Below are 15,211 nucleotides of genomic sequence, written 5' to 3'. Positions count from 1 at the left end.
TGTTCATAATTACTATAAACAGATGTGGTAGAAATTCATGTGACCTTTTTATTGCGGATTACTTTTTTTACTCCTTTAAGGTTAGTGCATGTATACACCAAAGCTATGAAGACAGGATGTGTACAGAAACATATATTTGAAATAAAATAATGACTATTTCTCCTCCACTCTAGTGAAGTCCTCCTGTACTGAACCAAAGGCTATTTCTAATTCAAATTAGCGATATTCTCGAAAAGACAGCGACTGCACACCATTCACCCCTGAACTGAGACCATGCTTACTGTGCAAGTCCAGCATCCCGTTTTCATCTGCTGCTTTCTCATCCACTCTGTCTGACAACTGCAATGCAAGTGCATGTCGGCCATGCAGCAGCTTGTTTTCCTTTCAAAATTAGTATTGCCCTCAGTACACAAAACTCATTTACAATAAAATCACTATGGAGTTCATTACCAGGAAGACTACTCAAATTTCATTTCTCTGCCCCCCTAATCTATAATTAGTGTGGACAGACAGGTGACCCTTCCCTTGTACAGATGGTTCCTAAAAATGGCATAAAAGTAGCTCCTTCTGTTTAAACAACACACAGATAACCTGCTCTGTTCTTATCACTCACAATTACCTCCATTATAGTGAACCAATGCTTACTTTAATAAAACGTCCACTGCTCTTCAAACATCATTTGAGAACTTTCTTATCAGTGCTAGGAAAAAAAATGAAGATAGAAAGCAATGTGTAATAATACCCTGTAAATCAAAATAATTCTTTTTTGCAATATTCCTTTTCATTTAAAAAAAATAATTTCTAATCCATTAACCATTTAATTTCCAAATGCTTTCCATATTAATCTTTCTTATTATTCTATCATAAACTTAAACAAAAGCACATATGGATTAAGCTATAATCAATGTCATGTCCAAATGCAATGTTTAATACACACAATGCATTAGTTCACGTAAAAAAGTCCTTTTGCTATGTTTTGTACCCTTTATCTCCTGAAATGTGAAGTACTGTGGAGCATGTTAAAAGAAATGTGTAATTTTTCCTTAAAAAAAGAAATCACACTTCTTTTATAAGAGATGGATTATTTACTCTTTAATACTGATACCCATTTTTACCTAAAATTCTCTGCTTCCCAATTCAAGTCTCATTGAAAAGAGCAGCTATAAAAATGCATCCAGATCTAGCCAATCCAATCCAAAGGAAAGTAAACTTCAGTGCACACCAAGTCTCTATTTTATCTCTGCTGTTAAGAGCCAACTTAAGTTCTCATAGAACAAAGGGAATAGTGGTAATGGAAATATTTATCCTCAAAAAAAAAAAAAGAAAAGCGCTCTATATTGCCACACCCTGCTCATTTACCTAAACACTATATCATCAATGGGCTGTGTCCCAAAAAGCTGAATGATGAAAACGTCAGGCATATGTTAAAAGCCCTTCCCTCTCCATCAAAAATACCACACAGACACCAATTTTCTTCAGAGAAAAAGCGCCACAGAACCTCTGCAAAGAAGGCTTTGCATTCAGTGTCTGTCAGCTGAATTCCGCTTCAGAAAAGGAAGAAATAGAAGTTGGCAGAAAAGTATGCCTTGAGCTTGTTGGCCACTGACCAAACTTCAGGTAGAGCTGTTGCCTTCCTCCCACCTTTTCTAGACAAATACTACTTTCAAGGAAGGGCATGATGTGGGCAGAAGGATCCATGATGTCAAGTTCTGAGATTCAGGGCAGATGCCTTAGCAAGACAGACTAAAGCATATTCAAGGGGTGCTTGCCTACAATGTCACCATTACTGGGTTCACAAGGGAAGGGAGTACAAATAAAATGTGTTCCTTTAAAAATCCTGAAAAGATGAATGCCCTTTAAAAAGAAGTTGAGCAGCAGCAGTTGCTAGAATCCAGAAAGCTCATAGCACTGTCTGCATTCCACTGCAAAGCAGAATGATACTTGTCTGTCAGCTCATTTGGGGGGTTTTGAAGACCAAAGTGTCATTTCTCATTACTCCATGAAGAAAGCCTAGATTGTGCATTGAGTGATCGGGATAGGACTTCTATATGAACATGTTTTTGCTTTGTTTTTTATATTGTATTATACACACACACACACACACACACATATATATATGAGGGTGGGGAGAGGGGAAGGGCGATGCTGAAACAGCCAACGTGATTCATCATGTGCTACAGTAGTAAAAATACACAGTGAAATCTGAGATCCTGATCAGAAAAGTTTCACAGTGATAATTATAAGAGATGGTGTGGCAGCACAAAGACTTATTAAGTAATTTCTGAGCTTGCAAGAAAAACTGTGCATCTCTTGTCACTAGTGCACCCACTGGATATCTGCCATATACATTTCAAAAGAAATACTTTCCAGCTTTTGAGAAGTTGGCACTCCAGGAATCAGTTCTGAATGCCAGAAATGGCATTTAACTTCCTAAAAATTTTCCATAGCCATAGTGTTGGTTGGATTTCCTTAGGAATAATCCTGGAATCATTTGGAAGAGGCTCTCCCATGGAAAGGTCATGTCATCAACCAAGGCACAATTGTGAAGGGCCAACGTCACCAGAAAATTGACCATACTATATCCAAAAACTGCTAATACTATTTCCTTAGCCAGAAGCAAAAATAACTCTCTCTGTACACTGTTAAATCTAATTTGGATAATATGCCAGTTTAAGTTACCCACTTAAATCCTGAGGAACAAATGAAGAATAGCACAGTATCAACACAAGTATGCAAGAGATGAGATTTATACATTGTTTCAATTTTTGTTTGCTAATAGTATTTGTGTCTCATGGTCTGGTTTTTTTTAAAGTATCATTATTGAAATAGATAATCAAAACAGATTAAAGTTCATCTGCAACTGAAGGGAAAATCTGATTTGGTCAGCAACTCAGACCACCATCAGGGGATAAATCAATTTTCAGCAGCTGTAGACAGCCATTTAAGTCTGGGGCCTGAACAGATTAATTAGGGGAAGCAATGTTAAAAGTTAAAGGGGTCAGAGTTACATTAAGTACATAGATTTTTGCTGAAGCAAAAACCTAGCAGTGCATTCCAAGACTCAGAAGTCATCCATCAAGTAGGTAGGCCATATTATAATATTTGTTAGAAATATTTCCTGGCATGAAAATTATGGTATGATTGTACGGCGTATAAAGCTGCAAACCTTTTCACATTTACCTAGGAATACGTTCTGCTGACAAATTTGGACTTTCTTCCAAATAAGCATGAATGCATAACACTAAAGCCTTGCCATTTCTGAATTTAGTGACAGTTATTATTCTTTTTATAGCACAAGTCATGGTTGTCTTATTATTTAAAGCATATGATGTATGTATATTGTCTCTCCAAACCTTAATAAGTCCATATGGCCATATTCACTCTACTTCCATTTCCAAAGAATACAATGGGAACTTTGACATGTATGGTACTCTAGCATCCAACGGAGAAGATTCCCTGACCAGCAGGTCACAGCACTGAAGTGACATTAAAGTCAGTAAGACTTTATCAACTTCAGTGGTTAGTAAAATTATCAGATTATCCTTTGTGACCGATGTACTGTGCGGGTTTCAAGAAGGGCATTCATAACAGTCACTTAGCCCAGGTGGCAATCCTGCCTGAACTTACCTGGGAGAAAGTTCCACTGAACTCATTGAGTCTTACTTCTAAGTAAACATACCTAGACACATGTTGCAAGTTTACAAATCTCCATCTCATTCCAAGCCAAATTCTCACTGGAGAATGCAACTGACCAAATTCTTCCGTGGCAATTTAGAGTTTGAATTTCCTGTGATAAATATTAATGTGCAAATCAGTGAGCTCCTTATCTCACTGAATATTATCTGCACTGTGTGTGCTATGTGCAATTAGTATATACACTATGTTAATCAGTACAGCTTTGGCTTGTAAGGCTTAGAAAAGCGACGCCAACAAATCTCTATCATTTTGGACTACACAAAATTATACTGCATCTCAGGGGCATGCTTCTTACTTGAAATACATCTCCGTACGAAAACCTAAAGTGATGTTAATCGTGTAATGCCTACAGTGTTGTCAGCGTGGAAAGTGCTTGACAGTTTCTATTTGGCGCCGTCTCTCTTGAAAACCGCAATTTCAATATGGGGTTTTATATATATTTCAAACACTCTTGATCACATGAGCTCTTGAGCGACAGGAATCCAACGCAGAAACTAGATCTGTTTGCTGACTTAGAAGTTTTACCCTAAAGCTTGTCCCAGAGACGTGGCTGTGTTTACTCGGGGGGAACGAAATCACTTTGCACGTGCTCAGAGATTCTGTGGTACACACTTTCCGGGGAAGGGGGGTGGCGGACAATTCCCAGCATTACGAATGAATTCCAGCTCTGAGCTCTAGTCCTGAGCCGCCAGCTTAAAGTCAAGACACGGCGCCCCAGAAAGCAGTCTTCGAATTCGAATCAAGGCTGCGGGCGGAGCTTGCTTTTCCGTAAAACTTTCTAGCTATTTTTGCTCCGGCACTTTTGGAAAGGGATAGCGGGGCGAAATCGAAAGGTGAGCCTCCTCCTTCCCACCAGCCCCGCATGCATACAATCCAACCCCTTGCCCGTCCCCTGCCGCAGGAAGAGTTCCAATCTGTGCTGGTGAGTTGCAGCCACAGGAGCCCGCATAGTAATAAAACAACAGGGGTGGGACGGGGAGAAAGGGGTGCGAGAGATCAGGACAGAGAAGGAAATTTGGGGATCGAGTCTCCTCAACTGCCCCCAACAACCCGACCCACCCTGCAGCTCCTCGATCTAACCGCTCTGCTTCCCACTCTTGCAAAGGGGGCGTGCGCGGGTCTGGTGGGAGGGATGGAGAGGGTTACTTACACTGAAAGGGACCGGAGATTCCCACCATTCGCCACAGGCTGAGAGCTGAAAATAAAAAGTTCCCGTCCTCCTTGGCGGAGATCCGACAGCCCAGCCAGGCAGGCAGGCAGGCAAGCAGGCTGACTGGCTTGGAAAGGGGGGGGGGGGGGGGATGTGAGAGGAAGAAGGGAATGCAACGTCGCTTCGCTTCCTTTCTTTTCCTTCCTCCCCACCCCCCACCACTCCGGACGACCCACGTTCACACAAGACGGACACGCGCGCGAGTCCAAGGGCAAAACAAAAACAAAACCAAAGCGAAACTCCAGCTGTCCCGGGGCTGGCGCGCGCGCGAGTGTTTGGTTTTGTTTGGCTTAAAAATGGGGGAAAAGAACGAAGGGAAAAGAGGATCCGTGCGACAGGGCTTATATTGGTGGCGCCGATGCGAAAGGAACAAGGACTCGCATAGAACAATCGGGACGATAATCACGTAAAAATAATAGTAGTAGTAGGAAGGAAACAAAAGTCCTCCAAAAGTAGTCCGAGATGAAATATGCCCAGGTCTTGCTCCTCCACTGCGCTTCGCTGAGCGTCCCTGCCTGCGGCGGTAGACAAACGTGAGCTGAAGTCCGAGCGCTCGCGAGCAGGGCTGTCACTGGCGGCGCGCTTGCCTCGTCCCGCTGCTGCCGCTGCCGCTGCCGCTGCTGCCGCCTCTCGCGAAGGCGGCGAGGCGTCGCTCTGCAGGCTCCCCTTGTGCCCGCCTGCCTTGGGCAAGGCGCTCCATGCAACGCGTGTGCAGATCCGCCCGCGCGCAGAAAGGCTGTGCTGCGTGCGTGTTTGTTTGTTTGTGTCTGTCCGTGTGTGCGTGCGCGAGTGAGCGAGCGAGCGAGCGAGGGCGTGCGTGCGTGCGTGCGCCTGTGCTCTCCCCCCTCCGCTAGCAGCCACCTCCAAAGTCAAACAGCATACTGCAAGCAGCTGGCCGGGCTCAGCTACCCAGGTGCAGGGGGGAGGGCTTAAAGCAGTGGGAGGTGATAGAGGTAGGAGACATCTGTGTCATGAGGAACGGGAGGGACGGGGGTCAAGTATATGTTAACAATAGTCAAGCCCAGACCCTCTTGGGCAGTCTGCTTTCTTTTTCTTTCATTTCTCTCCCTCCGTTTTACTAGTGGACATGTAACTTGCTTCCTAATGAAGCTTTTCCCAAGGCTGCCTGCTGCAAGAGTCCAGACTGCCCTGCAGTAACCCAAGACAAACACTTTCCCCAGCCATCTGGAGGGCTGCTGCCTTCCCTGCCTGTATCTCGTCACTGTCTGAAGAGACAGCGCTGCTAGAAATCAAGCCACTCCGAGATCTGTTCTCCCTAATCCCCTTCTGTTAGCTGATTTTCAGCCTGACTATTTACTTTCACATTAAATAATAGCCTTAGAGAAAACAATTATCATTCTCTCTCCCCCCACCCCGTCTCTTTTCCCATACCTCCTCCCACTTTGAGGATTCCCCCCTGCTCTATTTGCTACTTCAGGAATACAGATTTAGTATTCTTGTTATTTAAGAGTTTCTGGATAGACTTTAAACAAATAAAAATATATTGTTAAATGAGATGGCGGGTGGCAGGGCGAGAGGGAGGCTTTCTCAATTTCACACTTGCTAGACAAGGGGATCATTCAGAAATGCATAGACTGTCTCTTAAGTGAGCATGAATTAACTTTAGTTAAAGTATTTCAAACTACAAATAAAGCCTAAGATCCAAAACACTGCTGCTTGCCTTTTCCTTGCAAAAGCTCAGCTCTAATTGATTAACCCTTGTTGCAATTAACCAGTTCATTTGTTGCTTCTTGAAATATGGCTGTTTAATTAGAGTTTAATTGTAATTGCCCCTTTGAAAGGGGTTCATTGCTTATATTCAGTGACCATGGTACTTTGATAAACAAGCTATGTTTATATTGTGATTTGGGCAATGGGCTTAAGAGCAACTCCTGGCCCTACACACAAGTGAATTGAATCATATGTTGTTTAGCTTGTAGTTCTAACAGACTAGTTGTATATAAATCTAGGCTGCATAATTTTTAATTTATTTAGCAATATTGGTGTTTCACTGGACTCCCACCATAGTGGAATTCAGCTCTGCCGTCCTTTCAATGAAAAGAAGATCAGTATGTTGTAGAGTCATATGTTTTTGGCATGACATGTTGGCAAAGCCCATAATCTTCAAGTTGCTTCTTTTCTTTTCTTCCTTGGTCAATAAAGCCCAATTAATTAATTTAGTCTATCTGGTGCCATTAGGATTTTGTGTAGAAGAGAGAGCCAAGCTCCATCCAAGGGGAGTCTGTTACAATTTGGTGGCAGCCGGTGGGATCGGAAAGTAGGATCACCCTAGCAAGTATAATTCTCCTATTGTTTCAGTCTTGAAAATGAGCTCTAAAGAACCAGATGGGGCACAAGGAGAAGGTGATGCTTTAGCTATTATTAGATGACCTGTGTTCAATCCAGCATCATAGACTGGTGGGAGACTTGGCTTGGGGTGCTTCCAGCTGGATGGCTTCTAGTTGCTACAGTCCAAAGACATGGCAAGATATCCTGTCTTTCCCTCTTTATCACATCTTCAGTGGAAAGAGTATAAGAATAACCAGTGGGAAAACACAGGAGGGTACCAAATGGAACCCTCGGTGTTGTCTAGACCCCCCACCCTTCCTGAGGCAGGATGCTTGCACAATAAAAAGCTCATCTGGATACCTCATCCAACAGATGCTGAATAAGTTGAAACTGCTGCACAGTTTAAAGGCTGAACCAACCCTATAAAGTTTTATTTTAAAGCTCTTTTTGCAAGGGCTTTCCCATCAGTGTCTTAGTTCTGGAATGAAGATTATAATTAATTAAACATTGTCTTACAGAACATACCGAGAACCCATAGCTTCCACCAGTGGTCTCACACTGTCCTCCTAAATTTGGAATAATAGAAGGAAGAATTTTCTCAAGGTACACTAATCATGTGTCTTGTGATGACTTGGGTTGATAATATGCCCTACAGTGACCCCTGAATTAAGGAAGTGTTGGTCCATGCCCAGTTTGTGCCCCATGTACTGCAGGATAATCAACAAATGAAGCTGCAGTTATGGCAACCTAAAACCCTAATGCAGCTTTGCAACAAGCCAATGAGACTGAGTTGGAGAAAGATATGGAGTCTCTAGATGAGCATGAATCTATGACTCAGCTGCAATTACACACTTTGGAGGAAAGGAATCAATTTTCCCATTCCCATTCCTAGGGAAACTCTAACGAATCCTGTATGTCTAACAAATTGTGCTCATACTAGAAATAGTACTTCTATGCCTAAAATATGCATAAGATTGTTAGCTGCCAATCCATCATCAAAGCTAAATATCCAAATCCTATAACATAATAGAAACATAGAAACAAAGCAAGTCAGAAGGGGCCTCCCGGGCCATCTAGTCTGACCTACGGCACCAGCCGGTTCCGCTCACGACATGCCCACCATGTGGACGTCCAGCCTATCTTTGAACACCCTCACTGAAGGGGCCTCAACGACCTCTCGTGGAAGCCCATTCCACACCCTCAGGGTCCTGACTGTCAGGAAGTGCTTCCTGACATCTAAATGGAACCTTGGCTCCCTGCGCTTTGCTCTGTTGGAGTGCGCCCTTTCTTTCTCTGCAGGGGAAAACAGGTCTCTACCCATCTCCATGTGACATGCCCTCACATACCTGTAGCCAACATATCCCCTCTGAGTATCCTCTTCAGCCTGAAGAGATCCAGTTCCCTCAGTCTCGCCTCATACCCCATCCCCTGCAAACTGGCCACCAACCTTGTGGCCCTACACTGCACTGACTCCAACCTGGCTATATCCTTCCTGTAATGAGGGGCCCAAAACTGAGCACAATACTCCAGTTGCGGGCACTCCAGAGTCGTATAGAGTGGTAGTAATACCTCTCTCGATCAAGAAGCCACACTTCTGGCTATGCAACCAAGGGTGGCATTCGCCCTCTTGACCACCACATCACACTGCTGACTCATGTTTAGCCTGCAGGCAACCAGTACCCTGAGGTCCCTTTCACAAGTGCTGCTCTCCAGCCACTTGTCACCTAACCTGTACTTATGACACCTATTCCTATGCCCCAAGTGCAAGACCTTGCACTTATCCACATTGAACACCATCCTGTTGTCTCCTGCCCACTTCCATAGTCTGTCCAGATCCTTTTGGATCTGGAGTACCTGCTCCTCAGTTGTGGCCACTGCTCCAGTTTTAGTGTCATCTGCGAATTTGATCAGCAGACTGTTCACCCCTTCTTCCATGTCATTAATGAAAAGATTAAACAGGATCGGCCCCAGGACAGAGCCCTGGGGGACCCTGCTTGTCACTGGCTGCCATCCCGATGATTCCCCGCTAATTCCCTCTGCTTTTGGTCAGTCAACCATGCCCTAATCCACCAGACAGTGCTTTGGTGTATCCCAAAACTCCTAAATATCCTAAGACAAGGAAAAATCTGTCACACCTATTGCCCTTTCTAGGCACTCTGAATCTTATACTAACACATCAGAAGAATGAGTAAGAATCATTACTCTAGGTCTTTGCCATTCTGATTCATCTGATTCTGAGGGGGTGGCTGAAGAGCAAAGGTAGACTGATAACTTGGCAGTTTCAAGATTATCTAGTGAAGATTTTCAAGCAGAAATGTCTCCTTTCCATAGAAAAGGAGTGAGAAATTTCTGCGCTTGTCAATGCTAGAAACAGAATTTCTTGCATGAGGCAGGGGATGACAGGTCAAGCAACCAGACCTGTTCTAAAGTGTTGGACATTCCCACTGTCTAGCCTTCAAGCAGCAGGAGCAGCTGTGTAGGTGGAAGCAGAAGTTTTACTGGAATGGAGAGAAGGCGTGGAAGTTTCAGTTAGAGTCAACCCTTTACATGGGTTGACACTTCCACATTTCGAGGAGAAAAAATGCTCTGTAACCTGCTCTGTAATTTTAAGAAAAGCACTGTGCATCTGAAGTTACATCTGAGTCTGATAGAGAATGGAGAAGGGAAAGAGACAACTGCTCATAACACTGTGTTGAGACCTCCCCTCCCCAGATTTCCAATAATGGTTTTATCATTTTGGTCTTAAATGTGTTCCCTCATCAGAGTCAAGGACATGGCAAAATAATGCTAAAGTTTCTTTAATGATATGGTTAGTCTTCTCAGTGAGCCATGTACCAGCAGATGTAGGAGAGCATCTTGTAGAATGTGCCTGGATTCAAACAACATGATAACTCACACCCAGGTGTTGTGTGGGCTGCTGAAATGTCTGAACCTAGTCATGATAGCATGCCAAGATCTATCCAGATCATGATCTTAATGATTAATCATATCAGCATGCTGTATAAGCATTTTTGTTTCAGAGTTGCCTAGTTACAACTGTTGCAGATCCAGCTGAACTTATTTCATCAATCGTTCAAATACTAAGAAAGTTTCAGTGTAGAATTTGCATTTGAGAACCCTGAACCTTTATTTAACAACAGTTCTCATGAGAACTAGAAAGAAATACAACATTTGCATTGGTATTAAATGTATCTAAATATCCCTTCCCTGATCACTCTGTCCAGCTTTTCACAGAACTATAAAGAATGGCTCCACTTCACACAGAAAGAAACTTTCTCACCACCACTTTATATACCAAAGCTAGAACTCTCCCCACTCAGTTGAAACTTATGTCCATTATTTCATCATGGTAGTTGCTGATCAAGAAATCCATTCCTAGGAAAGCTTTCTTACTCACCAAGAATTCATGAACCGGTTTTAATAAAAATGTAAGAAGAGCCCTGCTGGATCAGAGCAACAGTCCATCTAGTGGAGCAGTATGGTTCACACTGGCCAACCAGCCGCCACTGGGAAATCAGCAGGCAGGGCATGAGTGCAACCGCATCCTCCAGCTCAAGTTCTCCAGCAGCTGGTGCACATCGGCGTACAGTCTCTGATCATGGAGATGGCATTGGTACTGAAGGTAGTATAGCCATATGACAAATGGCCATCATTAGTCTTATTCTCCCTGAATTTGTCTAATTCAGTTAGAGCTGAGCCCTTGCAAGGATATGGTAAGAGCAATGTTTCGAATCCCACATATTATTTGTGGGTTGAAATTTTTAAAGTCGAATTTCTACTAACTTAAAAGGTGGTCTATGCATTTCTGAATGATTTCCTTGGCTAGAAAATGTGAAACTCAGCAAGGCAATCTCTTGCCGTTTCACCTATGATTTGTTAACCATGAAAAACCTGTGAAAAGAACCCATGAGCTGTGGCTTGTTCCCCATGGTATATTATCTTGACTAGGTTCAGATAACATGATAGCACACCTTTCAACAACACACACTTAACACTTGGGTGTAGGTTATCATGTTGTCTGCATGTGAAAAAGGAGCTTGAATTTGGAGACATAAGAGAGGAAACAAAGAGAGCCATGAAGAGTAGGTGGGAGTAACATTCCCACCTCCCAGATATTTATTTGTTTTTATTTATTTGGAATATTTCTAACCCGTCCAATCACCATGCGTCTCTGGACGGCTTACAAACAGATTCAATAAATACAATAATATAAAATAACATAAATACTTCAAACAATAAAACTAATAACCCATGACTGAAGTAAAGATAATTAAAATCTTTTAAACATTAATATATTGGGTGAATAAAAAGGTCTTGACCTGGTGCTGAAAAGCATATTAAGATGGTGCCAGGTGGACCTATCTGGGGAGCGCATTCCATAGCTGGGGCACCACTGCAGAGAAAGCCCTCCTCCGGGTGTTCTATCTCCTAATCTCCTTCAAGGAGGGTTCCCAGAGCAGGGCCTCTGCTGCAGATCTTAAGGCGCAGGAGGGCATGTAGGGAAAAAGACGTTCCTTTAGGTATCCCGGTCCCAAGCTGTTTAGGGCTTTATAGGTCATAACCAGCACCTTAAATTGGACCCAGACTTCAGTGGGAAGCCAGTGAAGCTAATGGAGGACCAGAGTTATATGAGAGTAACGACCGGTCACCTGTCACCCAGCCAATCACCTGACAGCAACCTGGCAGCTCTAATCTGCACCATTTGAAATATCCCACATCTGCTGCCTTCCGGGAGTTGTCCTGTTGCTTCCACTTATGCCTTGCATCTATGTTAATGAATAAAGCAAAGGCAGCAGTGAAGTTTTCTCAAAGGAAAAGAAAAAAAATCCAGTATGCTCTGCCCTTGGAACACATTATCCCTGGAAAATGGAGACTATGGGTAATAGTATTCCCCTTCTGTGTTTCAAGTGGTGATTGCAAATACATTATCACTCTGCTTATGAAAATGCATGGTTGAGATTTTTGAAGAAAGAGGACTTCCACATTGGGTGAGCAAAGCCATGTGGGTAAAGGTGATTCCTTCAAATATTTTGGTATCCAGCTGTTGTGGGCACATTTTCCCCCTTTTTACTTTTCAGCAGTTGAAAGCAAAAAGCTTATAAAATACAGCTAGCAGGTGGAAACTTAACTGGTTTTGTTATGATACAAGATGAGTTCTATGAATCAGATCAAAGTAATGGTCCTTCTGATCTGTCTGAGTAGCTCCTGCTCACATAAAGAGTTTAAATAAATAAATTCCAAATTGAAATAGCCCTTCTTTTTCTCAGAGTCTTGACTCCATCCTCAAGGTGGTTCTCGGTACTTGTGGGGCAAACAATGATAATGCTTCACATCATATCAGTGGTCCACCTGTGTGGCTTAGCACCACCTCACTGGGATAGCAATTCACTTTCTTCACTCCCTTTGTTCTACAGTTTTTTTTCTCCGTGCCTAGGGGCAGATTGGTCACTATCTGACTAATCTCTCTTGCTATCTTTGACTTTTTAGAGACACCTGCCAATTTTTCCCCTTCGCCCCTGCTTATCTCACATTCTGAATCTGATCTGTCTGGCAGAGAATGCTGTACTGTGACAAAGCCGGGCCCCATCTTTACACAAACCACTTAGATTAATAGGTCATAACCAGCATTTGAATTGTGTTTGGAAATGAAATAGTAACCAATAATATCAGAGGTATATGCTGGGCAAAAATAAAATAAATAAAATAAAATAAAAGGTTGCAATCTTGTTTGGCATCTTTTGCAATAATACCTTTCAGATGCAGTACTATTTGGAGTGCATTACAACTATATAATCAGGTGTGTTTGACAGTGGCCAGATTATCCTTTGTGCATTGACTGAAGTCATTCCCTGGAAGTGTTAAAAGATGCATCTGGCTACAGCTACACTTGATATTCATGAACAACGCTGGCACTAGAAGCACCTGGAAACTACAAACCTGGTCCTTCAAAGTGTAATCCCATCCAGATTGGCTGTTTGGATGCCAGTTCAAATCCAATGGCATGTCTGATTTATCTGGATTAACTACACTTCAGCCTACATTCAGTCATCACTACACTTCCACAATATCCCTTGACTCAGATGGAAAGAGACAGAGTCTAGTGTCAAGAGCACATTAATGGCACTAACCCCAAATCCCCTACACAGCCTTTCCAGCACTTTTGTGTAGTTCTTATATAATAAATTGCTTTATACCAAGGCAGGCCATTGAACCATCTAGTCCTGCATTGCCAGCATTGACTGACAGCATCATTCCAGGGTTTCGGGCAGAGATCTTACCACCATTCCTGGACATTCAACCTGCAGGACATGTGCTCTATTATTGATCAATGGGTCTTTCCCAAATAAAATAAATTATCTAGGGAATCCTATGGGATTTTACATGCCACAGTCACCCTGAAACTGCAGCTGAAAAGATTTCAGTGCAAAAGAAAGTGAAACATGCTAAAAATTTGTCTCTTATCATTGAACAAGTTGACATGTGGCTTTAAATTTGTATCATATCATTTCCCTTCCATTTGCCTGCAGTGACTCATACATAGGGATTACCCTTTTTTCTTTGTTGGTTTGTTTGTTTGCTTGCTTTAATCTTCACAAGAATCCTGTGATCGTGTCAAGCAATAGTCACAGTAAACTTGTTATCACAACTGCACAGGAACATGAAGCCAGGTCTCCCCCATCCAATCTAACACAGAAGCTGCTATGTACCATGAAATGTTTGGCTCTATAACATATTTGTGTGTGTGTACAAATGAGAGCAAACCACACTATGAAGCACAACCTACAGCCAAACTACTCCTTTGCACACAAGAAGGTGGTGGTAGGGAGCTCAGTGGCAGAGCATGCAGAAGGTTTCAAGTGCAAACTCTGGCATCTCTAGAGAAGATCAGGTAGTAGGGATAGGGCAGAAAAATCTGCTTTACCCTTGGAAAGCTGCTGCCAGTCAAAGTAGACAGCACTAGACTGGAAGAGCCAGTTGTCTGAGGTGGTTAAAGGCCTCTGGTTGACTGCAGGCTAAACATGAGTCAGCAGTGTGATGCGGTGGTCAAGAGGGCGAATGCCACCCTTGGTTGCATAGCCGAAGTGTGGCTTCTAGATCAAGAGAGGTATTACTACCACTCTACATGACTCTGGTGCGCCCACAACTGGAGTATTGTGCTCAGTTTTGGGCCCCCATTACAGTAAGGATATAGCCAGGTTGGAGTCAGTGCAACGTCGGGCCACAAGGTTGGTGGCCGGTTTGCAGGGGATGCCGTATGAGGCGAGACTGAGGGAACTGGGTCTCTTCAGCCTGGAGGAGACTCAGAGGGGATCTGTTGGCAACATACAGGTATGTGAGGGGATGTCACATGGAGATGGGTAGAGACCTCCCCTGCAGAGGAAGGCAGGACGCGCTCCAATGGAGCAAAGCTCAGGGAGCCAAGGTTCCATTTGGATGCCAGGAAGCACTTCCTGACAGTCAGGACCCCGAGGGTGTGGAATGGGCTTCCACGAGAGGTCGGTGAGGCCCCATCAGTGCGGGTGTTCAAGGAAAGGCTGGACGTCCACATGGTGGGCATGTCGTGAGCGGAGCCGGCTGGTGCCGGAGGTCAGACTAGATGGCCCGGGAGGCCCCTTCTGACTTGCTCTGTTTCTATATTTCTATGTTTCTATCTTCCTACATTTCTGGGCATCCTAAGTTGGAATGGGAAGAATTTGTTTTGTTTGCAGCAGTATCAAAAGAACAGGAAGCACTTTGCTGCAGAGTTCCTGGAAGCAACATGTAAAGTGACAGCTTCTATCACATATACATATGCAGGGAGAGGGGGTGATGAGAAAGAGGATACTTTGGTTACCCTACAAGGTGGCAGTGGGGCAGGTGTGCGGAGGTGATGACTTGTCCTGGGTTACACATCTTCACATGTTGTTAAAGTCCCACCTGCTGGGCAGACACCTGCACAAAACAATAGTGGCCTATTATCAGTGAGTAATAAAATAAGCAGTCACAAGCTGTTTACCTAAACAGGACTGTAAACCC

The 15,211-nt window shown here is 43.5% G+C and overlaps 1 protein-coding gene across 4 annotated transcripts in view; it reads right to left on the bottom strand.

The window, feature by feature from the left end:
- Positions 1 to 5,769, bottom strand: part of RUNX1T1 (RUNX1 partner transcriptional co-repressor 1) — a 156,703-nt gene extending 150,934 nt beyond the window's left edge. For 2 of the 4 annotated variants that reach the window (XM_044423763.1, XM_044423762.1), the window contains exon 1: positions 646 to 1,763. Coding sequence is in view for 1 of the 4 variants with exons in the window: in XM_044423765.1 (XP_044279700.1) it covers positions 4,847 to 4,874 (28 nt within the window). In the remaining 3 variants the exon portion in view is untranslated. Of the gene's footprint in view, positions 1 to 645; positions 1,764 to 4,846 lie in introns of those variants that run through there. The other 2 variants (XM_044423761.1, XM_044423765.1) reach the window with 2 other exon arrangements.
- Positions 5,770 to 15,211: the final 9,442 nt, after the last annotated feature.

Source organism: Varanus komodoensis, unplaced genomic scaffold (assembly GCF_004798865.1).
Source record: "Varanus komodoensis strain SLA01 unplaced genomic scaffold, ASM479886v1 scaffold14_1, whole genome shotgun sequence".
Lineage (NCBI taxonomy): Eukaryota > Metazoa > Chordata > Lepidosauria > Squamata > Varanidae > Varanus > Varanus komodoensis.
This window is presented reverse-complemented; position numbering and strand designations above follow the sequence as displayed.